This window comes from Lissotriton vulgaris, chromosome 2_1 (assembly GCF_964263255.1).
Source record: "Lissotriton vulgaris chromosome 2_1, aLisVul1.2, whole genome shotgun sequence".
Taxonomy (NCBI): domain Eukaryota; kingdom Metazoa; phylum Chordata; class Amphibia; order Caudata; family Salamandridae; genus Lissotriton; species Lissotriton vulgaris.
Window position 1 is genome coordinate 1,698,325,114 of NC_141687.1, and position 26,168 is coordinate 1,698,351,281.

Genomic DNA, 26,168 nt, shown 5'->3' on the forward strand with positions numbered 1-26,168 from the left:
CCCCCAGTCCTTGAACTGGGACCTTCCTTTGGGCACAGGGCAATGAAATCTCCCTTGGTCCTGCTAATGCTCTGTGAAAGAAGAGTACAGGGCCATCATATCGCACTCCATCCTGATACGCGGCTTTAATTGACTTATACAAAGTGGACAGATCTTTCAGTCCTCCTTATACTTCTTTGAAAGACACTTACAGTGTACAAAGATCACCCAGACTCACTCACTTCGCTTCTGTGTCTCCTACAACCTTTACCTTCAAAAATCACATGTATGCCTCTGAAAACAGAATGCGCTTCCCAAACCTCATTTGTGTCATGCAATTTCGTATTAGACTAGGCTTAGTCAACTATGACTGGACGTTAATTTCCGGGGGATATCACAGACAATTGAAAGGATTAGTGCAGGAAAGAGTCACTTAGTTGGTGCTCATGGCAGATTGGGCCAATCTACCCTGGAAGGAAAGGTGTGTGTCAGTGTAAAGTGAGGCATGTTATTTCATCTCTTGACATTCTATCCATGGCATGTATCCTCACACATGTATCACTGTTGATTCCTTTGAATCAATTTCCTTGTCATGTTTGGAATGGTGTTGTTATATTCTAAGGGAAGGCGAAATACCTTCTAACAATGAGGAGGGGTCAGAAGAGATGTAACCGTGACTGTGGTGTATGTCTGAGTGTTTGAGTAGTCCTGATGGGGATGCAGTGTGGGGTAGTGGTGTATTTAAATAAATTGGCACTGTATTACATGTGGGCAGTTTTCTTTGTGGTGAGCAGGTCTGTGGTGGTTAGGCAAAGGTGCATTTCGTCAGGTGGTCTTGTGTTCAGTCAAGTTTCTGCAAGTGGTAGTATTGTGCTGGGTGGGAATCTTACTACATGAGTGTTGATGTGTCGGAGTGAATGAATGTGGTATTTGTATACCGTGAATCTAGCCAAAGGCAGAAAAGCATTGTACATGGCCCAAGGTAAGGATACTGTCAACAAGTGGTTTGAAAGGTAGCTTGTTTGCGGATTGTATGCATGAAGGTAGGTGACATATGCTCACTGCTTAGGAGGGCAGTGATGTATTGGAAGTGAACATGACTTTGACAATTTGTTGGCGGTAAGTTTGTGGGTGGAAGTTGCTTTGGTTGAAGGCATGAATGTGAAGTTGGTGTTGTTGAAAAGGGTGGCTCTGTGTGGTAATCTGCGGAATCTCACAGATTCAGTGGAATGGATTGAGTGTGTGCATTGTGATAGCATGAGTAGGTGAAAAAGTTATAGTGAGTGTTTTCTTTAATATCTCATTTTGATCTTCAGTACCATAGATCTGTCTACAGGTGGCAGTGGACTGGCCTCTACCACAATGGCAGCATACAGCAACCCTTCCTACACCACCCCCATCACTTCAGGTCAGGAGGACATGTCCATAGGCTCCACCATCTATTTTGGTATGACCACAGAAGTTGGGGATGCTGATGTCTTTGTCTTAAGAGTGGATACCTGCTATGCAACTCCGACGCCAGACCCCAACAGCGCCATCAAAGTTTCTCTCATCGAGAATGGGTAAGGAATATGTTCAGCTTACTATCACTAACCAAAAGAGTGCACTTCATGCAGTAAAGTTTTAATCTCAAACTAAGTGGGCCTTGCACAGTATAGGTAAACAATGACCTCATTTTACAGCCACTCATCAGAGATTATGTTAATCAGGACGGGAAGAAATGCAAGGTTTATTGTTGCAAACCTGAAAAATGGTTGTCTTGTCAACTGTGGGTTCAGGTCAGAGTTGCCCAGGGCCCTACACTTACCACACTGCCTTAAATCTTTACAGTGACCATGGAGCACAATGACTACTGCAATCATGGTGTCTCAATGACTACCACAACCATGGAGCCTCAGTCTCTGCCATAACCTTTGGGCTGACCTCCACTGTGGCACTTTGGTACCTACCTTAGGCATGAGATTAAAAAGTCCAAATAATCATATTGTCAGTTCCTATCTAAACAAAGGTGCCTCAGTGGTCCAGTTTAACTCATCAATACCCCATCTTGCCCACGATGCTCCAGTGACCTTCCCCATTCATGTCACTCAGGTGCATCTTAAGCAGGGTGGCTCATTATCCCACCCTGATCTTGTTGTTGCAATGGTCTGAATAACTATGGTGCATCAGTGAACTTCCTTAACCATGGCGTTGACGGGTCCCTACTATAACCATGTTCCTGTAATGCTCTTCCTTATCCATGGTGCCTTTATGTCTACCAGAGCCAAGTGGATGTAATGCCCTAACTGAACCATAGCGCTTCATTTCCTTAACTGAACCATAGCGCCTCATTTCCCCAACTGAACCATAGCGCCTCATTTCCCCAACTGAACCATAGCGCCTCATTTTCCTAAATTAACCATGGCATGTCAGTTAGACATGCTGGTCTGGTATCCCCTTCTATTCTGGGTACCATTATAAGGTAACCAAGCGTGATCCTATTTCAGACACCAATGCATGAACTGCAGTGGGTGTAACTCTCCTCTTTAGTTCCCTGGTTGTGGTAAATCTGTAACCAGCTGTATCCTTTAAACTGTCCCACTCTATAGCTGTCCGCCTAGTGAATTAAGAAGTTGGCCTTGTTAAATTACAGGAAGCCTATACAGCACACAAATGTAAGACAATGATGGACAAAACGCCTTTAATTCCTGAAGCAGCGATTATAATAATCATAAAGATAGTCAGGATATACAAGCAATATATTTCCCAAATCCGTAATACCGTGATGAGCTTTTGTGGGGGATTTTCTCTTAGCTCTTGTCCTGCTGAGGTATGAACCCTGCAAAGGTCATTGTGACAAGGTTATCCATGAGAGGCTGCACAAGGGATGGGTTACCCTGCAGTCAGAAGAGGTATCAAAGGGTGTGAACCCAGGAGCTTAACGCAGGGCCCTATAGCTTTTGTGACATGGAACTCCCCCTCAATCACCCTTCCCCACAGGGCCTCCCAGTACCTGTAAATCCTCTCTGGGTATCTATGAGATATGGAAGTCTTGAGGGGAGGGCTCAATGCATTTTGAAGGGGTCGACCTTCATTTTGAACCACAGTGAGCTAGTTGTGCTCAGTGTAGAGTGGGTTGACAGCACCCGAGCAAGGCAAATACTTGGCCCCCTAACCAGTGGACAGTTGGCACTTCCTGAGTCCCTTCCCCATATCTTTTAAAATGTTGTGTCCATAAGAATTTTGCACCCGGAGCAACCGTCCCTGTCGCCCCTTGCATGCTACACTACCGGTTATACTCATCCCTCTTCTGACGTAAATGTCGTTACAGGAGCAGTAGTTAATTTGAGCTGGTGGATGCAGATGGGGCTCACTGGCACTCATTTTTGGGGGCTGGCACTTATGTTTCCTTAACAAACTGATCCTTACCTCTTGAGAGAAAAACACTAGAGGGTGAAAGAAGGAGGAAGAGAAAGATGTGAGATAAACAGTGACAAATGAAGTAAGTAGGGACAGAAAAGAATCTGCAGGAGTGAGGAAAAGAGGCACTATTAACATGTTATTTTGTTGGACTTTTATGCTTATTAGAATCTAAGGAATGCTGATATTTATTTCTCTTTATATGTATGCATGCGGGTGGGGGCCTTAGGGGTTATCAGGAACAACAGAAGTAATCACCTAGTTTCACTTATCACAGGCAAGGATAGAAAAAGCCATGGCAGAAGTGGTTGGAGCAAATCATTTCAATTTTCACAGAAGGAAAGAGACAATAGTATTAGATAGAATTGATAAATATGAGGCCCTTTAAAGTGATGTGTCCAAAGCAAGATCAGAAATTGGGCCCTCATTTGCTGTGATGTGCTGCGTTTGCATTTGTCACCCTAAGTGGGAAGCATAGGCCCAGACGTCGGTCCCGTGTTCACTATGCCACAAGATTCAAACTAGACTGGCTGATGAGGGATGATCCCTGAAACTGGTCCAAGGATGCTTGTTTCTGGTCCAGGTTGGACCTGGGTGGTCAGTTTGGGCTGGACTGTTCCTATGGGGAGCAGGGTCACGACTGATTTGCATATAGCTGTGTCCAAACTGGAATGGCATGGCAAGCAAAAAAACGATGGATTTAACCCACATCTGTGACTGGAGGTGAATGTTTGATTTGCTCAACATTCCATCCATCATCTGGTCTTTTTTGCATTTGTTACTGTAAGTGGAAAGGGTATGCCCAGACTTGACTACTGTGCCGGCTATGCCACCAGATTCAAATTGGCCTGGTCATGAGAGGTGATACCCCAAATCTGGTCCCAGGATGCTTGTTTCTGGTCCAAGGAGGACCTGGTTTGGCAGTTCGGGTTGGACTGTTCCCCCAGGGAGCACTGTTTAGACTGGTTTGCATATGGCTGTGCCCAAACTGGAATGGCATGGCAAACAAGAAAAGAATGTATTTAACCCATATCAGTGACTGGGGTGAATGTTTGATGTGTTCAGTATTTCATCCCCCATCTATTCTTTTTAAATTTGTCACCCCAAGTGGAAAGAGCATGCGCAGGCATAGTTCGTGTGCTCGCTATGCCACCAGATTCAAGCAAGGCTAGCTGATGAGGGGCGATATCCCGAAACCGGACCCAGTATGCTTGTTTCTGGTCCAAGGAGGTCCTGGCTTGGCAGTTTGGACTGGACTATTCCCATGGGGAGCAGGGTCAAGACTGATTTGCCAGGGTGGGAGGCACAGCTCGTCGGTGGGGGGTGGGCACGCGGGGGCCCTCCAAGCTGCATTAGAAAAAACATACCTTGCCGCCGCCAAGTCCTGTGTCTTCTCTCCTGCTCTCCTTTGTCCAACTCCATGTCAGAAGAGGAAGCAGATGCCAGGCTCCCACTCCTAAGCCAAGCAAAACGCTCCAATGGAGCGTTGTGATTGGTCTGAGCACTTTGACACAGCACTCAGCCCGGGGCTGGAGGGATGGGCATGTTCTCCAAACAGGCTGTAGAGCAGCCTTTAGGGACAACAGGGGAGTGCACATGACTGTTTTGGGCGGCCTAAGAGGGCCGGCCCAACAGTCTTTGCGCACAGCACAGGAGTATTCTACCACTCCTCCCCTGCAGCCCCACCCTTCATCCTTAAGCATGCTGCCGCAGCAGGAGGAAAAAATGAAATGATCATATATTGCATTATTATTTTATTTTTTCCATTCTTTAGCTGCTCCTTTGCAGTGGGGTGACGCTCCTCCTCCATAGCGGAGGAGCCTCCATTGTGATTTGCATATGGCTGTGTCCAAACTGGAATGGCATGGTGAGCAAAAAAAACCGATGGATTTAACCCAGATCTGTGACTGGGGTGAATGTTTGAGTTGTTCAGTATCCTGTCTGTCACATGTTCGTTTCGTGTTTGTATATTTAGCATTAGCAGCACACAAAAAAATGTTTTCCACAGTAAATTATTTTTTCTAGTTAGAGCTAGATAAAATAATGAAAAAAAAGGAAGGCGCGCTTTGGGGAGTTTGTAATTCATCGTGTTTTCCATTTTATGCTCCTCCTCTCGGGCATTTTAACCCCTTAATTCTGATGTTATATGTCTCTTAAACTTGATCTAAGAGCCTCCCACCCCGGACCATGCTAATTGATGTATGTCTTATCACTAACTCTGCCCCTCTGTCACTCGTGTCTCTCTACCCTGATGTACAGGTTTCTTAATCCTAGCCTATATATTGCTGACAGCATGTATGTCATTCATAATCCTGCATCCTTCTCACACCTAACCCTCCCACTCTTTTTCTCTATCTCACTTCTTATCTAGTGGCAGCTGGTGACATTAAGAAATGGTTGGGCAAGGAAATAATTGTTTTTGGTCTATTGACAATCACTTTGAGAAACATAGGAATACCTTTGGGGTCAACGCCAAGGTCTCAATCATGGCTCGTTATAAACAAAGGGCCATATTTATAAGTGGAGTTGCGTCGCACTTGCAAGAGCGACGCACGTCTAAAATGCTATTTATGAAGCCACGCAGGGCCACCTTGTTTGGCTCTTGCTGGCTTCCTAAATCCAGGGTAATGCAACGCAGCTCAAATCACTGCATTGCGTTACTCTGCCCGGGGAAGCTGTTTTCTTGGCATTGCTTGGGTGTTCTCTTAGTTTTTCATACATTCCCAGATTTACCAAAAGTGGTAGACCTGGGAATGTGCCAAAAAGATGCGCCTTCTCAGGGGAGGCATAACAAGGAGAAAATATGTTTATTTCTCCTCATTACTACCACTTGATGTGTATGCTGCATCCCGCAGCATAAATAGAACAAGCATTGGCATAATCAATAAGTCTCGCCTTTGGGAAAAACAGCTGTGTTACAAATTCATTTTACTGTGTATTTTACACGTTCGATATTATAAGTGTGCTGGGCTATCTTTTCTGTTGCATGAACTTGAGTCATAACTATGCCTGAATTTCTGATGTCAGATCAAAAGAAAAACAAGAAAACAGACCACTCCAACCAGCAATTGGTGTACTTATCTCTCACCTATTGTTGATGTGAAACCTGAAAGGCCTGGTGGTAGGGTGAAAGATTGGAAGATGTGCAGTTGGGTCCAGTGGCTAAGTGGACTAATGCTTCCATTGTAGGGGCCTGCGATCGATCTCATGGTGACAGGGTCAAATCCCAGCAGGCTCACTTTCATCCTTCTGAGGTGGACAAAATGACTACCATTGAGTTGGGTAACAATAAACATCTGTTATTCAGCGTCAAGATACCCTTGAGTGAAGGTGCGCTTTACAAATACACGTTATGTTTAAGAGAGATGAAATATTGGGGGTCTCTCAAAGGGGCATGGCTTATGTAATTAAGGGAGTGGCTTAAACATGCAAGCTAAAAACCTTTCCTTAGCAAAATGTGCTGCCAGACTGGTATTTTATGTCCTCTTTCTCTTATTATATCCAGATACACAACAACGGCAGACATTACACCTAAAACCAGCCTTAACTATTTTTAAGTTTGTCAGTGGTTGTAAGGTGCATTTATAGCTAGGTAGATAGAAGTTAATATTTATATAAGTTGAATAAAAGTGATATAAGTAGATTGGTTGGAAAGCAGGTGCTGTTTGGGTTGCTACCTTGTTTGATATGTAGGTCAGTGTGGGTAGGTTAATTGGTAGTTAGCTTGTTAAGTAAGTCTTTCCTCGCTGTTCCGTCGCTTTGTACCTGCTTTTGCGCTATATAAGTCAATATACATAAGACGCTAAGTAGGTTGCATATTTACATCTGAAAGATGCATAAAAGCAGATTGGTAGATAGATAAAAAAATATGTCAGATTACAGTCAGTTGACAAATACAGATGCACAATCCGAGATACAGACACAAGTGAACCAAGAAATGCATAATTAAGCATAGACAGACAGATTTACTGAGAAAACAGATGAATAGTTAAAAATAGACAGACACACAGATATGTGGAGATGGCATTGGCAATGTTCCTCGCCTTGCTTTCATGCCCCCCATTCGTTTTCCCTTCTTTGCTGTCTTTCCACCCTCTCTCTCTCGCCCTCAACCTCTCTTCACTTTAAAAGGTTTGTTAACAGTTGTGAAATCCGTGCAGAGTCTATCAGGAACTATACGTAACTGTCAGAGCTCCGACCTCACTCCTGCCTGCAGACCCAAGTCCCCTCGCCCCTCCCCCCTTCAAATGTAGTGAAGTGATTTCATTATGCGGGTTAATTACTATTAACAATTGGCGGGCACTGGCACATTTAACATATCACTGGGCCTTATCAATACACACAATTAGGGGGGGCGGCTGGAGCAGCTAATACAGCGGGCCAGGAGCCGCAAACCAGGCATTGGGTTACCAGTGCCTTCGTGCCTTGGCCTGAATGGAAGGATGGAGTGGGGAGCCGGCCGCAATGTGGGGCGGGGGATGGGAGAGGGGGATTTGTGGGTGCAGCTGCGGGGGACACGTGGAGTTTGATACAGCAGGCCATGCTTGATACTGCCACTGGAGTCTGCAAAAAGCCCCACTTTCTCGGCAGCCCCCCCCCGAATATCCACACTGTGCCTCGCAGGAGGGAGGCTGTTGTCAGAAACTGGACACTTGAGGTGGGCTCCACGGGCACTCTTGGGGTGGCCAGCTGGCTCACAACAATGACCAGACCCTGCGTGTGCCACATGAAGCTCTGTCGAGTAGTTTGTCGCGAAGAACAGAAGATGTTTAAAATAGTATTTACAATAATAAAAATAAATCGTTCAATTCTGAGTTGATGCGTTTCGTTCGGAAAGGAGAAGGCGGGCGGGCTCTGAAGCATTGGCCGCGTGGCAGTAAAGCCGTGCGGCAGTGAAAGTAGCAGCAGGGGGAGGGGCATGGGCGATTTCCTTTCGGAAGCATACAACCATATGGCACCACCATATGGCGCCGCGCGCTCCAAAAGGAAATCGCCAAGATGTGCACGTGTTGCATTGCAAGCAATGCAAAGCGTGCACTTCTTTGCTGAAAAAGCTCTGCCGATGGCATTAGGTCCCCTCCTATGCAACACATGCGCGTTACTTAGGAAGAGACCTAAAAAGGAATATGCCTCTCAGAATCGTTTTGTGCAGGAAAACAATCCTACATGCAAATCAAGCTCCCTTGCAGCATGGTGCAAGGGTGCCAGTGTTGGAGCTGGGCAGCCAAAACGGCTCCAGTGCAGGGATAAAGACAGAAATGCTCTGTATTCTTTTAAATACGCCTCATTCCTGTCCTTTCCCTGTGATGCAGCGCATTCCCAGGTCTATCCCTTTTGGCAAATCTGTGAATGCGTCAAAATCTATGGGGGTTGCGTGGGAACAGCCACGCAATCCCCATGGAACACCTTCCTAGGGCAGAGTAGTGCAATGCAGCGATTTGTGCTGCACTCTGTTACTCAAGATTTATTAAGTCACTAAGGGCCAAGCAAGGTGGCTGTGTGTGGCTTCATAAATCGCACTTTGAACTTGCCTTGTGTTCGCACCACATTGTGTGGTGCAAGAGCGACCCAACTCCCTTCATAAATATGGCCCCCAATGTGTACTCAGCCACCGACTCACCTCCTCCAGTCCTCAGTGTTTTTGCAGTCCATACAGTGTGTGGTCTCGGACTCAACTCCCCTAACCAATTTAGAAGCTTTTTTTCTACTGTTAATAATGTTAAGCAGCATGAGAGAGTATCAAGATTGGTTGGAGTGAGCTGGCTTAATACTCTCTCAGGCACTGGGGGTCGGTGCCTGCTCTCCAACCAGCTGTCTGAGACTGTTCGGGTTGTAGAGGTTTAAAGTGCATGTGTCAGGCTGGCCGTCGCAAGACAGCCAGCCAAAGTGACATGCACACTTTAAACTGGAGTGGACATCACTCCTCCCCTGCTGTCAATCAGCAGCAATGGCCCACCCCTCCCACACACTCAGACTGGGAGCAGTGAAAAATCAAATGGGAATGAATTAATTTTATTAGGATTTTATTTTTCACCTTTTCAGCGATCGCAGCAGGGGCATGACGCTCCACTGTTCATATCTTGAAATGTCACTCACTCCTACTACTTAAACTTACCCTATCTATTAGAATATGCCTATCTCCCACCCCAACCCTACATTCTTCTTGTTCCTCTGCATATGCTTTTAAAGTATGTGTAGTTTCTGATTAGGATGCCCACCTTGATTGCGCTACGACTTCCTTCCTTGCTATTGAGGTCTATTTGCTCAGCAGCAAGCAGTATCCCTTGCCTTTAAACAAAAAAGATGAATGGGTTCTACTCAGGTTACTAATTCCAGTTCTTGTTGTTTGGAACCTTTTACTCATTCATCATCATCTCTACTTGGCGCATGTTGCCATATGGATCACTTCACCTTTGTAGGTGTACACACACACTGAGCATCTCACATCCCTTATGGTTAGAATAGTGCTGTCTAAGTGTTTTTTAGTCTTTATTGTAATCACAATTTGCATGTCTATCTCAACATACCCTCACCCATGACACTCATGACAAAACAGCAGTACATGGTGCGGCTTATATCCATATGGTAAGAGCTCAGCCGCCTACATGGGGGTAGTTGTGGTGTACACTGCTACCATACACTACAATATGCCTCATTCCTGAACTTACATGTGTCTCACACTTGATCCTATAAGACTACTGGACTCTAATTGTGACAATTTAAATTGTTTACCAATCGTGACCGTGGGCCATGGTGCTACTGGACTCCACATTGAGGGGCTGATTGATAAGCCCCGTGGACCGCAGGTATGTCACTTCTTCCCATATTAAAAATGATGCACTGGGGTTCAGGGGGCTTGTAATAAGCCCCTGAATGACCAAGTGCTCCCTTATAGCCCTTGACACACTCAAGGTGATAGGGCAGAGGGGTAATAACCTCTACATCGCAGTCATTAGACAGCAATGCCTTTACAACGCGGCCGATACAACGACTGCGTTGTTACAATGCGATGCCATTACAACGCAAGTCCTTAAATTGACTTACAGTAGATGGCGCTCTAACATAAGGAATAGAATAATTTACTATTGCAATACCTTCCCGACTGTTGCTCAGGCTGGAGTTGGAATAGTAAATTATACATTCCTAATGTTACAGCGCCATCTACTGCAAGTCAATGTAATGACTTGCGTAGTAATGTCATTGCGTTGTAACAACGAGGTTGGTGTAACAACCGTGTAGTTATCTACAGCATAGTAAAAGCTCACATTGTAACATGCTATATTCAGGGCAGAGGAGTCCAATGGTTTCTTAAAGTGGTGGTGTAGGTTAAACACTAAGAGCCTCATTACGAGTTGACCAGACTTTGCGGCGGAGATACTGGTGGGCTGGAATTTAAAGTTCCGGCCTGTATCTCCACAGCAAAGTCTAGGCATGACAAGTATTTTCAGGAAAATAGGGAATACGTGCTTAACACGGATTGACTTATTCCTGTACTGGCCAGCTTTTCTCCATTTCAGTGACATAGCACATCCATTTCCTGTCTGCTCTGAGCAGGTGAGAAGTTTATTCATGACTGCAGGTGACGGGTTTGAGGGTGTTGTGGAGAGGCTAGGATGAAGGGCACAATTGTGCATGTTTAGGAAGAGCATTGCTTGCTCCCTCCCAGATGAATGAACAGGGCAGGCTGGAGATGGGCAATGCTACTGTCAGCAGCCCCTTCCATGAAGCAAGTCTTCCAGGCCAAGTGACTCTGGGCACAGAATTATCGGGTCTCGATTTTTTGGACCTAATAATTCCAGATTCGAACACAATTGTAATGGGGGCTTAGGTTATTTAACTGGGAGATATTGCTTGGGTGTAATAACCCAACTCATAATGAGGTCCTTAGTAGAACACAGTAATACCATTCAATAAAATGACCATTTTCAGACAGTACTGTCTTTTTGGAAAATGAATACACAAGATTAATAAAATACAGTTAAAACAATGATTGACAAAGAAACCTGTAGTTTCCATCAAGTTCCTGGACAGAACTACTACCCCTTACACTCTTATATTGGTTACACACTAACTGCCATAAAATATTTAACATGTGGGATTACAGTAAATGTTCCCAAGTGGTCGATGGCCACAAAGAATGACTCTGCAGCCTCGAAATACAGGGGCTCGCGATTCCTGCCAAAGGATTGGGGAAAGGGTAGCACTAAAATCTCAGTTAGTTGTATTGAACTGTTAATGGGTTTCAAATCACCTGGAAAATATCCCAGCAGGATTCTCTGAAATTCCTACAGACCCCCTCTTAATGATTGAAGAACCCACCCAAACTGAACAAGCAAAAACTGTACTTTTAGGAGTGTATGGACAACATCTTATGCCCATAGTCTGATGGTCTTAGCCAAGTCTACAGAAATTAACCTAGCAACAGGTTTGTGATTTCAATTGGTGTAGTGCCTAACAGATTTCCTGGGTCCTCTTCACTCTGGGAAGCTCAAGACCTCACAAACAGACAGACACTCTCCCTGAAAGATGCCATCCAGTGCCTTCTCCACCACATTGGCCTGTCCTGGCATACAAGCCCTTCCTCTGAGTCTTTGGCCCAGACCTGGCCCCAGCATTGTATGGAGATTACTACAAGCAGGGTCTTGTCAATCGATCACAAGCTGTTTCCAAAGTCCCTTGAATGATGGTAAATGTGGATTACTGTACTGGCTATAAGCTCTAGTGCTCATGATCAGTCTTGACCAATAACAGTTTCTGCAATTTCTAAAAGTTGGGAGACTCCACTGATCATCTGGGAACACAACTACTGCTTGAACGAAGAATGCAGGGGTTAGGATGAGATGTAGTCATCGGTTGGCTTGAGTTGGTCTAAGTTTAATGAGAATCAGCCCCAGACAATGGGCCAGATTCCTAAAAATATAGAGACTGAAGATGGGGAGGGTGTGGTATCTTTGGTATCGTCCTGGGAAATGCACTATAGCTTTGTTAAGGTCTTAGTGGACAAATTCTCCAAGCCGCAGGAACAACTGCACTGGGAGAGAGGGAATGGAAAGCAAATATGCAATCTCCATACTTAGGGTGGACCTAGGTAGCCCCCAGTTTGAAAGGTGCATGGATGCACATGCGGTGATGAGAATCCACTATGTCCACTTTCAGATATATTTACCACCCCACACTCAACAACAACTACAGACACTCAACTGTACAACTAAACTATTGAGTGACTCAGGCTGGACATTTTGCACCAGAGGAGATGAGTAAGGATTTCTTCCCTGGAAGGCTACAACTAAAGAGACCTGACCTTTCAGGAGAATCCTGCTGCACCAATTTCAGTCTCTCATAGCCTATCCGAAGACTTAGTGGCCCATTAGGATGACAGGTGGACTTTGTCCACCCGTCATCCTGTCATGTGGAGGGACCGCCCGCCATAAGGGGGTCCCGTGGGGGGTATTAGGATGTGCCCACCACTGTGGCGGGCTCATCCTGCATTTTTAACATTGTGGCGGACGGTGCACTCAGCACCGCCCGCCACGATGCTAAAAATGCTTGTGTGCATTTGCATACACATAGCGGCAGGCACTGCGCGGTGCCTTCCGCTTTGTTTATGCAAATGCAGGGGGGTACCACAGGTAGCCCCTGTGTGCACCCCCCATCTCTCCTTCACTCAGGGGGCCTGCATGGGGCCCACAAAGTGAAGACGGCATGCCTTGATGCCGCCACGGAAAGGCATCTCTGTAAGCCCATGCTAATATGGCTGGCGGTGTCTATTAGACACCGCCACCATATTAGACCTTTTCCGCCCCGGTCGCAAGGCGACCAGGGCAGGAAAGCAGCGGACGATCTTCCGTCCGCTGCTGACCCCCCAGCCATGCTAATATGGCGGGGGTCATTCTAGATAGGATAGCGGGCGGATTGCCCCCGCCAGGTAGGCGGTGGCTACCGCCAGCCTGGCGGGGGCAATCCGTCCACCATTTTAATGGGCCCCTAAGGAGTCTACTCTCCAAAAGAGGTGTGCACTTTGGCTGCCGATCTACCTTGGAACCTATATCCTGGGTCTCATGGAATACCTAAGTGGGCTGGCATGATTGTCAAGTGCACTGAGGGGAAAAACCACAGAAGCAACAGGAAGAACACACAAGGGTAAGGTTGCAGCAAGCAGAGCCAAGCTGGGCTCTTTCTGTCCCAGCATACATTAACTATGACTCGTACCTGCTCCATGTACTGCTTATACCCTTATATATCAATTATAATATAAAAAATAATAACATTTACAGTAACACTTATAACATTTTAAATCATATGATTTGTAAGAACACAGTGCATGTTAGAGCGGAGAGTTTGAGTTAATGTAGTGCGGCTACTGAGCTGAATACACTGTGCAAAGAGATGAGCGAGTTATAATGATTTGAAGGTATTTTGTAAATTATAAATTAAAGGTAAAGAAACTTACATTAGTGAGTAGTTTAAGGTTTTTTTTTTTTTTTTTTATTGAAGCCATAAATTTTAAACATAAACATAAAATCAATGCATCATTAAAAACTCCCTTAGGGCAAATGCACAAAAAATTAGTAATACACAAAGCAAAGATCAATATATGCATTTACACAATAATAAAATCCCAAACCGCAACTCTACCTACTTAAGCATCATAAAACAGTACCCCAGCCCTGTTTTAATCAAAATAAATACCCCATACCTTGTTGAATTTCTTAATAACTCCCACCCGTAATGCATAAATACATTCACTTCTCTTAACTATTTTCATCTTATTACCCCATTCAAAAACAGAGGGAATCAAATCTGTTTGCCATTTTTGCAATAAAAGTGATCTAGCTACTGCCATTGCTATATATATAAAAATGTTATCATTGGATCCATAAAAGGAAGATCAGGATCGAACCCGAAAATAATTAATTTGTCATTCACAGCCAATTGGATGCCACATTCATACTTCAAATAACTGAATAGATATACCCAAAACTTGTGAATTTTGGGACAACTCAACATATTATGAGACCAATTAGCCAATGGATAATTAATACAACAAAAACATTGAGAAGATTGGTTGGCATACATTTTTGATAGAGAATAGGGAGTTCGATAAAGCAGCCATTTGCTAAAAAACAACATCCTTCGCCAATTCGCCCCTCTTAATGTACTAAAGTTGAGTTTATTGATAGCTGACCAAATATGAGATGACATCTCTAAATTTTCTTGATCCGACCATTTTTTAATTGCCTATATAATTAGTATTTCAATTTTGGCATTGATGGAATTGGGGGACAAATATCAGCACAGTTCCTAATTGCTATCGCCAAGTGCTCGATGAAAAAAGCAAATAAAACTGGCGATAAAGGGCACTCTTGCCTTGTGCCTCGTTTAATTTAAAGTGCCCCTGCCACAGCCGTATTAATAACTACATTGGCTACAGCATCCGCATAAAGATTGCGGATCAAAGATATAATCTGCAATGGAATACCGAAATGCTGCAAGATTGTAAACAATGCCTCCCACACCACGAGGTCAAAAGCCTTCTCGGCATCTAATAATAAAACTAAAGCTGGTATCTTCTGTGTATCAAAATAATCCAAGGCCTCTGTCAAAAAGTGAGTATTAGTAACTAATTGTCGGCCAGCGATAAAACGATTTTGATCCAAAAGGATCAATTTTGTCGCATGCTGATTAAACCTGAGTAACAGAAGTTTGGTGACAATTTTGTAATCAGAATTTAGCAGCGTTATTGGGCGGTAAGAATTGGAATCCCCACTATTCTTACCTTTCTTCAAAAAGCTCACTATGTTTCCCTGTATAAAGGATTCTGGAACTACCCCTCCTTCTAACATAGAGTTTACCAATTGAAGAAAGAAATCTGAAAATGAACCCAAAAAAACTTTATACAATTCTGATGGAAACCCATCCGGACCAAAGGCTTTACCATTAGGTAAATTCTTGACATCATCCTCCAACTCTTTCATAGAAAAGGGATTAGTCATAGATAATTTCTCTGTTTCCAAGAGTATTGGTGGTCGATTATCATGGAGAAAATGTTCTAATAATAGACCATCCACCTTCTGAAGCTTACCATAAATAGACTCATAATGTTGAAGCATTATTTCCCCAATTTTCACCGGGTCCTCTGTACACGAGGCAGTCAAGGTGCAAGTTAATGCTTTAATTTGATTTGCTGCCGCCTGTTCCCTGGCCTGCCACGCCAAGAGTCTGCCTGTGAAATTGCTCTCCTCATATGTCTACTGACGATACTGTTGAGAAACAGTTTAACTTTTTGAGTATAGTAAGCAGAACTTAGTTCACGTTTAGCCTGATCAAGCTGGCTTTCATTAGAAACAGAGGGATACTGCAAAAAGGCCTCAGGGAGTGCTTCAATCTTATATTCCAAATTTTCTTATCTTCCCTAACTTTTTTTGAATTTGCTGCATCCTTTCCAATAATTAACCCACGAATAAAAGCCTTGAGTGAGTCCCAGACAAGATTTATTGAAGCAGACTGATTATTCCGAATTAGAAATTCTTCGATCTCTGACCCCATAGATTTCACCCAGTCCTCATCATTGAAATATTGTTTATTTAATATCCAACACTCTGGTAGGCTAACACCAACCCCCAAGTCTATCTCCAATGCCAGCATTGCGTGATCGGAGAATCCGTTATAAAATAATTTTTTCTGAAAAAAATGTAAACACTGCGAAACCCAAAAGAAATCAATACGTGTACTTAACTTTCAGAGGGCACGCTGCTCGCCAGGGGTCATGCAAATCTAGAATTACTCCATAATTTTGCAAAACCTTAACAGACTTGGGTTTCTCCTGTCTTTTCCCTTGCACCAAAAATCTAGGGCCAGATGTAGGAGACCAAATACCGGTCGGTAACAGCCAATTTCGGCCGTTACCGACCGATATTTGGTGTTTGACATGTAGGGGGCTTGAGATTTACAGAATCAGTAAATTTACAGATTCGGTAAATTTACCGAATAAATAAAATACAGAATCAGTAAATTTACCGATTCTGTAAATCCAGATGTAGGTGGCACAGTAAACAGTGCCACAGGCCCCTAAGAATTCGTTATTTACCATGTTATACTATTGCATGGTAAATAACGAATTCCTGTGTACATGCACATCTGTGCATGTACACCTGTGCCATGTGGCACACAGACATGCCCTAAGGACATGTATGTGTGTAACATGGCACACAAGCCAGAAACAGGGGTGCAACAGGGTGTCAAAGTGACTCCCTGTCCCCCTTGGCAATTGAGTATTTGTACCGATTCTGTAAATACCGAATCGGTATTTGTCATTGATTCCTATGGGCTTCAAGGCCCAAAGGAATCAATGGCAAATACAGATTCGGTAATTACCGAATCGGTAAATACCGAATCCTACTCATTCGGTATTTGTTACCGAATAATTACCTACATCAGATTTGCCGATTCATGATTACCGAATCAGTAAAATTCGGTATTTATGAATCGGTAAATCTGATTTACCTACATCTAGCCCCTAATTGGGGATTTCTAAGAATGTTAAAATCCCCCCCTACCACTCTGTCACCAGGAACCTGAATCAAAGATTGACACAACTCCTCATAGGCTTTAGAACTGTCTTCCACTGGTGCATAAAAACTAATACATGTTAACGGTCTATATCTTTCTCTAAATGAGCATGTAACTCAGTACCATCGCCCATGTTGATCTTTACCAAAATTAACATAGTCAGGTTGTAGGCTTTTACTCACAAATATGGCATTCCCTCTATGAGAGGCAGAGGATGACGAAAATCCCCTATAAGCTGCCCAAGATCTAAACATGGGAAATTCTGAAAGTTTTAGAGTTGAAATATGGGTTTCTTGCAAGAGAATCACACCCGGATTTTCAGTTTTTAACCACATTTCAATTGCACGCATTTTTTTAGTGATTATTAAGACCGTTAACATTAAATAAAATCACTTTCAACAATTGCTTATTAGCCATATGCAGAACAAAACCACAACTTTAGCCCACCCACCATCTTACCTAGATTCATTTTAGTCAATAGATGCATATAATCAAAACAAACTTGAAAAATAACAAGCTTAATTTTTTCCCCCTTTTATGCTGTGACCCCCCCGAAAAGTGGACCTTCCTCCCACCACCACAACCACCACTTCTCCCTCCCCCTAATAATCCCGGGTGTCATGTAATTACACCCCGGTGATCCTACCCCAACCTACCCAGCAATGTGACCTCTTTTTTTTTTTTAACGCCCACATAACCTATTTCGTGAGACCTTGATAACTGAACCTAGCATTCTTTTTAGTCCCCTATTTTATCTTCATAGCAACAATAATCAGCACAACATTTCTTTTCGCCCTAAGGAACTAACATTCTTTCTAGACCCCTATTTAATACTCACTGCCGTAACAGCCATAATAATTCATGCAGCGTATCTTTTAGTTCTTCAGAACTTGTGAAATCTCTCTTAGAAAATCCTGAGCCTCAATGACATCAGTAAACATAAAAAATTTCCCCTTTACAAGGACTCTCAACTTAGATTGCTGAGCAATTGAGGCTTATGCCCCATTCGCTTTAAATAAATGAAGAATTTTAACAAACTCCTTCAACGTGCCGCTGCAGCTGTCATGTCTGAGAAGATTCGGCACTTAGTTGTGTCATTTACTGCGAACTGCCGCTGTTGAATCGCTTTCGTTAAAATTTTCTTTTTTACACGGAGGTCAGCAAATTTAATCAAATCGGTACGAGGCAGCGTAGAATTAGAGAATGGATGAGCTGGCACACGATGAGCCCTAGTGATCGTAAGATCGCCTTGAAATTCAGGGATGACCTTTTGGTTAATGAAGGTGTTCACCCATTGTAGGGTTTGGGAGCCTTCCAGTCCTTCTGGGACACCTACTATGCGAAGGTTAGATCTTTGGGAGTGGTTCTCCAACTCTTCCAATTTATTCTCATGTGCATGCTTGCTTTTAGCTACTGCTTTGACTTCTTGTATGACCGTCGATAACTGGTCTTCTAAAACTGATATTCTTTCTTCTGCCTCCTGGAGCTTGACTGGGAGGCTTGCCATTGTACTTTCGATCTTCTCTAATCGTAAATTAAGAGAGGACAGTTCCGCTTTCTGAGTTTTTTTCAAGTCACGAACCTCCTCCAGAATTAGATTTAACATATCTTTAATGCTCATTTGAAAACCCCCCACTGAATCTGACTCTGGATCGAGATTAGAAATGGAGCCGGCAGACTTTACAGCTGGAGAAAAGACTACTTGCCCCAGCTCCTCTAGTTGAAGTGGTATAGACTTATAGACTGAGCCAAAGTCGCGACCGAAGGTATCGCTGTGCTATGTGAAATATTAGCATTTGCAGCATTATCAAAAACTTGCACAATTTCGGAAGTCACTAAATTTGCTGCAGACGTCCCACTCTGGACAGACAATAAAGCAGTTGCTTCATCATGGTGGAGAATCAATCCTGGCAAGCTTTCCATATCAAAAGTGGAATCAGCATTTAGAATAGCTCGTTCATTACCCGTTCTAGGCACAGCAGACCCTATTTCCGATGCTCCAACCCCACCTGTGAGTCCTATCATTCCAGAAAGCTCCTTAGTATTCTGCATGCTCAAACCAGAACCAGGAGAGGGGGATTGCAGCGTTGTTTTTTTTAAAAAATAATGAAAGTTATTTGACTTCTTTCATAGTGCTCACCTTTTCTTGTGCATCGAGTTTGCCTTCTTCTTGCGGCCGTAGTGCGGAACTCGCAATGATTGCCTCCTTACCGGATACCCCACAGCTTGGCTTAGCTGCTCCCTAGCTGCTATAGCTACTGCAGAGGATCCGTCCTCCCCTTCAGAACTTTCAAATGTGGAATCAAGGCCCTATGAAGAAGGGGTATTTTCCAACCCAGCTGGACGAACTGCCTCTTTAGCTTCTTTTACCACCTTAGCTAGGAGTCGCCGAGTTTTAACCTTGGGGGGACCAGCATTCAGTATTTTCCCCATCTTAACCAATATTTATTCACTGTAAACTCAATATCCCAAGATGCAATTGGAGCTTAGGCTTCACCAGTTTAGGGGTTAAAAAAATCAAGCAACTAATGACCTGCTTTAAAATTTTCTAAGCATTTTTTTTTTAAAGAACAAGCGCTCTGCTCAAATTGCTGGGGGACACAAGCTTACCCACAGCACCGGAGTCCGCACAATCGGCAAATGTCCATGCCTTCACTCCCTCTACCACCAGGGCGCCAGGCTCTCTGTCCTTGAACCGCCAAGAAAAAAAGCAACTCAGAGAGGTCACCGCAAGATACCGCAGGGCATCACAGGGCATCGCTCCCTCCAGTTGTACTGTCAAAAAAGCAATTCCACGGAAAAAGCTGCTGTCTAATCCGCCATCCAAAGCTTCTCCTTCACTCAGCGGGACACGCCAACCTCACTGGCCGCACAACGATCCACCATTGCTGGGAGGCGGGCCACGATCACCTGTGGCTAAGCGGAGGCATGGTACTCCGCAGCCATACCCGCGATAATCTCATTGGTCTCTATTGGCCGAGTAGTTTAAGTTTGATTTGTAATTAAAGAACAAATACGTTATATCACTTAAAAGGTGATGTCTAATTTATTATTTAAGGTATAATTATAACTTTAGGAATTGTAACATTTGTGTAAAAAAATAATAATCAAAATCATCTTTATTCTGTAATTGAAGAACCATAAAAAGCACAGGATAAAACATTAACAACTTCTTAAAATATAAATAACACTCTAATAGCTACATAAAACAGATAATCATTAAAATGATTATATTCTTCTCAGTTTAACAGCAGCAATGATATAACTGAGAACAGTGGTGCAAACATTGAGTGATTCTAAGCTTTGCAGATAGGTCAAGTCCTCTTTGTTAAGAATTAAAGTGCTTATGTAAAAGGGCAGGGCGTAAAAAGCACAATCTAAGAGAGTCAATTCAATTTAATTCAAAGAATCTTTATTCGGTGATTAAAAAACACCATAAAAGCACACACATATATACATAGATAAAAAGTCATTAAACATTATTCAAGATCCTTGTACAAAGTATTGATAAAATATAGAAATACCGGCAGGAAAGTCCAACAATTTTAAAATGTAAAATCCAAGACATTTCATTCATCTCCCCTGGTTAGCCTTAGACGGACCGCTACCTTAATAAAATTCATTATACAACACAAAGTTAGGGGGTCCGAAGCTTTTTGTAAAAAGACTAATGCCTCCCTGGCATGTTCCTGTTTGGCTTTTTTTAAAACATTTACAAGAAATCTGCGCCTGGGCATAGTAAAAGAGGGACAGAGCAAAACAAAGTGAAGGGAATCCTGCGGAGACCTGTTGTCGCAGCCGCAGGGTCCCTTCTGCTCGATTGATGTAGTGAAACCTGCTGGTGAAGCCAACATAAAAGGGAGTAAATTCAATCTGAAACGGCACATCAGGAATCTATCCTGTGCGTTGTGCATAAGGTACAGATAAGGCTCCATACCCTCCACGCTCTTCACCAGGTTATGGGCCCTCACTGTCTTTTTAACCCCTTCAGCCTCAGCTCTGGATTGGCTTTTCCGCTCTAGGAAAATTTCCCCTACGTGCTTCTTATGCTGGGCTAAAATTGTTGCAGGGTTAGTGAAGAGGTTCCCAAAGCCTAGTTCCTCTAGGGTATTCTTTACGCATTTGAGCCAGGGAATGCGCATACATTTGGCCCTCTCTAAACAGTCCAATAAAATTTCTCTGCTGAGAGACGCATCAGGATTAACCCAGATTTTTAGCCAGGCCACAATTGGCCTAAGTTTTACCAGGTCATCCAAGTATGGCCTCCCTAATTCCCTGTGTGCTACAATTCCAGCAGTACTAGGTGGTGCTCTCAGGATGGATTTCAAATATTTATTTTCTTCCTGTTGGATTCTTGTGGTGTTCACAAAGCCCCATACTTCTGCCCCATAAATTACTTTGGAGCATGATACGGAGCTGTACAAGTTCATCACCTGTTCCGGGCTCCATCTGCCTAGCCTCCTGCCGTAGCTAGCTATTGCCCCGTTGGAGGCAATCATTTTACTACAACGCTCGCCCACCAGGGAATTAAACTGTAAGGCACCATCAAAAGTTACTCCCAGGTAAGAAAACGTTTTGACCTCTTCTAAAATATGGTTGCCTATTGTATAAGTAAATTTAGAAGAAGTTCTTTTACCAGCCAGGAGCACATACGATTTACCCAGGTTAACAGAGAGATCTAAGGCACGCATGAACTTAACAAATCCATCAATCAGGATTTGTAAGCTCCGGGGTGTACGTGCGATCAGGACCGCGCCATCTGCGTAAAGCAGAACAGGAATATGACGCGACCCCACCCTTGGGGAGTCTACCTTTAAACCCAACAGAAACTGCTCCAAATTATTAATGTAAAGGGAAAACAAAAAAGGGGCGAGAATGCAGCCTTGTCGGACTCCACTCATACAGGGAAAAGAGTCGAACAATCCCCCCTCCCTGTTAAATCGGACCTTGGCTGTGGTGTCACTGTGCAATTCCCTTAGTATATTAATTAAACCACTCTCGATCCCCATACTTGACATCATGTCCCACAGTTTCTCCCTGTTAACGTGATCAAATGCTGCTGCCAAATCCATAAATCCCATATAGATCGATTCATCGCTGGCCAGAGTATATTTGGCAGTCAGCATATACAGGTTCAGGCATTGATCACTAGTGGACCTCCCTGTCCTGAAACCGTATTGAGTGTCCGAGAAGGTTTTATTTTCTTCGGTCCACTCGGACAATCTGTTGAGGATCGCCCTACCCAAGAGTTTAGCCGATACGTCAATCAGGGAGATAGGACAATAGCACTTAGGATCGTCCCTATTGCCCTTCTTAAAAATCAGCACAATGATCGCTTTGGACCAAGACAGTGGCAGGCCGCAGGTGATTGCAGTATTTATAACCCTGGTCATTAAAGGGGCCCATAGATCTATACTGCTCAAAAACAGGTCGGGGGAATTCCGTCAGGGCCCGGGGCTTTATTTTTAGTCAGACCCTCTATCCCAGCAGTAATCTCCTTAATGGTAAATACAACCGGTGAAGCCTGAATTGTGGTTACCGGTAACTCTACAGGGGTACCAGGCTCATGGTTATATAGACCCCTATAATGGGTGACCCACTGCTCTGGGAGGATGTTAGCCCCTATCTCCGGGGAGTCATTTTCCTGGAAGGTCGGTTTATTAATAATTCTCTAGAAACGCGCTAGATCCTTTCTTTCCCCGGCTTCTCTTAGTTCTGCCCATGCTTCTGCCTGCAAATCAAGTTTCCTCCTCTTGGTCTCTTTTTTATATTTTTCCCTGCACACCTTAATTTTTTGAGGGTCCCTTGGTTTAAATTTGAGGCAACTTTTCAACTACCTCAGTGCTTTGGAACAATCTTTGTCAAACCACCGGGGATTATCATGGTTCCGTGTGGGCGCACTAGTTTTGAATAGGCCATCGATCAGGTTAGCAATCTGGTCGAATGCTTCCAGTAACCTTGATCCGTGGACTTCTATGTCTAAACAATCATTAATGGTCGATTTGCCCGTGTCCACCAGGGCTTTATAAAACCTTTCCCCATCTATTTTGGTCCATTTTAATCTCCTGCCTTGGTCTGTTACTCTCTCCGTGATTGTGCGGTGGACTCTGATTCTAAAACCCGCCCTATACATCAGCTCCAAAACAAGAGGGTTATGGTCGCTGAAACTGCTCCATTCTATCCCTACGCTAATTATCTTATTTAGCAGGGATCTCGAGGCCAGAATATAGTCTATGACGGATGAGCATCCCCTGCCCTTGAATGTGGGTGGGAGTGTGCCATCCTTCTGTGTGCCTATCATGTTAATGGTATGCTCAAGATCATACTTAAGCCGAAGCATACTGAGAGCCGACCCAGTGGGTGTATGAGAAAAATGCGGCCCCTTCTCCATAGGGCATTGGGACCAGTCTGTGTTTGTCTGGACCAGTGCCGGGCAAAGGTGGCAATTAAAGTCTCCCATGAGTAGCAGCGCATATGACTGCCCCTTTTTCTGGAATGTTGTTTCTTGACCCAGCCTATAATCCAGTTCAGCTACTAGTGGGGTATGGTTGCCCGCTATCTCGTTGTTATAGATGTTGAAAACAGTAAATCTTAACCCCTTCCCGAGGAACCGGACTGCCTGAATCCCATATGAGTTCCAATCTGGGGAGGACCAACTACCCGGAAGGTCTAAATCTACGTAAATGGATAATCCACCCATGGCTCTCCCTGATCTGGTTTTTCGCGCGGGTACAAAGAAACACTTGTACCCCTGTAAGTGATAGTTATTCACCAGGGCCCATGTCTCCTGCACACAGATTACATGGAATTTCCTAATGTAATCAAGCCACTCTTTGTTATTAAATTTGCCTGCCAAGCCTGCTGTATTCCAAGAGATCAATCTCCGTACCTCACCACTCTGCTCTAAACCCCCCTGAGGCCTCGTTTGTGTCTCCTGCTCTAACCCTTGCGTGTCCAGCCCATATCCCCCTCCTATACATTCTATATCTATAACCCTAGGTCCAGCATGCACAGACTTCCCAACACCACTCGATGGAGTTTGCTGAGCCAGGCAACTTTGCTCCTCCATCTCCTCTGCCAAAGCACCCTTTTCCCCGTCTCCCAGGGGGGCGTTATCCGTTTGTCAATCCACCCCCTCAAGGCCATTCAAACAGTTAAACCGGTTGAAGGTGTGAAAGGGTGGCTCTGGTCGGCCAAATAATGGCCTGGGGTTAAATTCATGATGTCTCCCCCTCCGACCAACCCTCTCCCAGTTATCATAATTTTGGGGCGGTGGCACAGGAGCAGGGATAAGGGGAAAAAAGAAAGACACGCAAAGGGTTTGAATGGTGGATTCCCTAGATCTATTCTTTCCTTGGCATATGTAAGAGACGGTGCCAGCGTCCCTGAAGCTCACCAATATGCAATCCCCTATTATGGATTTGTATGTTCTCCCCACCCATGGCACTCTTCTTACCATTATAATTTCGTTATTTAGGTGTACCGGGAGGGGTCTGTTTATGTTTAGCCACTTGATTACCCTACTTTTTAGGGAACAAAAATCCTCGGTTTCACCTACTTCAAGTGGAGGGACGCCCGCCATAACTACAGTGAAATCATTTGTCTCAGGGGGTAAATTAGGCCTGCGTGGTCTAGGGGGAAGCTTCATTAGAGGAGTCAATGTGGTGCTGTCTACGGGCTGTGTCAGGGGGACAGGGTCTACAGAGGGAATGGGCCTATTAGAATTGAGGGACTTAGTAGGTACAGGCTTAGTCCTCAAGGGTTGTGGGGGGGCCGCAACATTCGCGGCCTGTAGGGGAGCTGGACTTGTTACGCTATTTAAGGACTGATGGGGGACCGGGTGGGTGGGAATAGGCTCCGATTGCTTTCCCTGGTGACCAGCCGGGATTTTCATGCTGCTTAATGTAGCCTCCAGAATGGTAAGTCTAATCTCGACCTTTTTAATACTCTCACTGATTGGTAGTAATAGCGACCTGAGCAGGAATTCCAAGTTACCAAGCGGGGCAACAGTAAGGGGGACATTGGCAATATTAATTCCTGTGTCTTTTGTCAGAACGGGGGCCAAGCCATCTTGAACAGTAGGTTCAGGGTGTGGTTCGTCCAATAGTCTCACCGTCGATGTGGGGGGTTTTGAGGACCTCCCAAAATCGGAGTGAGAGATTTTGGGTTTGTTTTTCCCCTGGGCTCCCTTCGACTACCTCCTGCGTTTGTTAGGGGGGGGGCCCATGTACTCCTTGTGCGGTGGCTGGCTTAGGTTTAGCTTTCCTAGCTTTCGGGGCTGGAGGAGGTTGAGAGACTAGATCAATGGTCACCCTACTAGGGCTTGGGCTGATGGCTGGGGCTAGACTCATAGGTGGAACTGGTGGGGTGTTCGTACAATCCCTCAACAGGAGTGGAACATCATCTATTGGGGTCAACTCCTCCCTAGGCGTGGTGGGGTATTCTCCAAGGGGTCTGTTTTTCAGATTATCTATTGAGCGTCTCCGCTCTGCCCTTAGCCGGGTTAAGTTACTCTCCTTGTCCCCATCCCCCACAGCCCGTGGAAAATAGTTCTCTAAGGTCCTGTTTTTAACTCCTCCCTGCTTCATGGGGGTGCCCTCCCTTGCCGGGGACGGCATGTCAGTAGATGATCGATAATAATCAGTGAGGGGCTATAACAGCAAAATTGGACCAGGGTTCAAATGACCAACACAAGAGGGTAGGCCCAGCCCGGCCTACTCCGGCCTATGACGGCCTAAGACAGTCCCGCCCTTGTCCCGGGCTTCTCCCGGCGCCCTCCCGCGCAGCGGGTAAAGCTACTCCTATTGAAGGAAGGAGGTGTTCAGGGGGCGGGGCAAGCAGGGAGAGCGTCCAGGTGCAGGAGATGATGTCAGCGCAGGGACTCCTGGGCAATGGAGTCCCTGATCCTCACCTGGCGCTCGCAGCCCTGCTCTCCGCTGTTCCAAGAGTTCCCAGTCACAGCAATCAAGCAACAACGATGCGCCCAAGCCCACGGGCGAAGCGGGACCCGCGAAGCGGGTTCCGCAAGGTGTGGCAGTGGAAAAAGCAGCCCCAGCAGAAAGGACCTCGCACGGGCAGGGCTCACGCTCAGCAGTCAGCAAATGTCTCCCACCAAACAGGGAGCAAGCAGGCACTTTTCAGCGGTGCTCAGGGTGCGGGGCAAGCAGGGAGAGCGTCCAGGTGCAGGAGATGATGTCAGCGCAGGGACTCCTGGGCAATGG

General features: G+C 44.8%; 1 protein-coding gene across 1 annotated transcript in view; it reads left to right on the forward strand.

The window, feature by feature from the left end:
• The window catches only part of LOC147733125 (pancreatic secretory granule membrane major glycoprotein GP2-like), a 183,311-nt gene that overhangs the window by 69,757 nt on the left and 87,386 nt on the right, over positions 1 to 26,168 (forward strand). Inside the window, exon 5 of the mRNA XM_086955865.1 lies at positions 1,296 to 1,541. Within this exon, the coding sequence (XP_086811991.1) occupies positions 1,296 to 1,541 (246 nt within the window). The remainder of the gene's footprint in view (positions 1 to 1,295; positions 1,542 to 26,168) is intronic.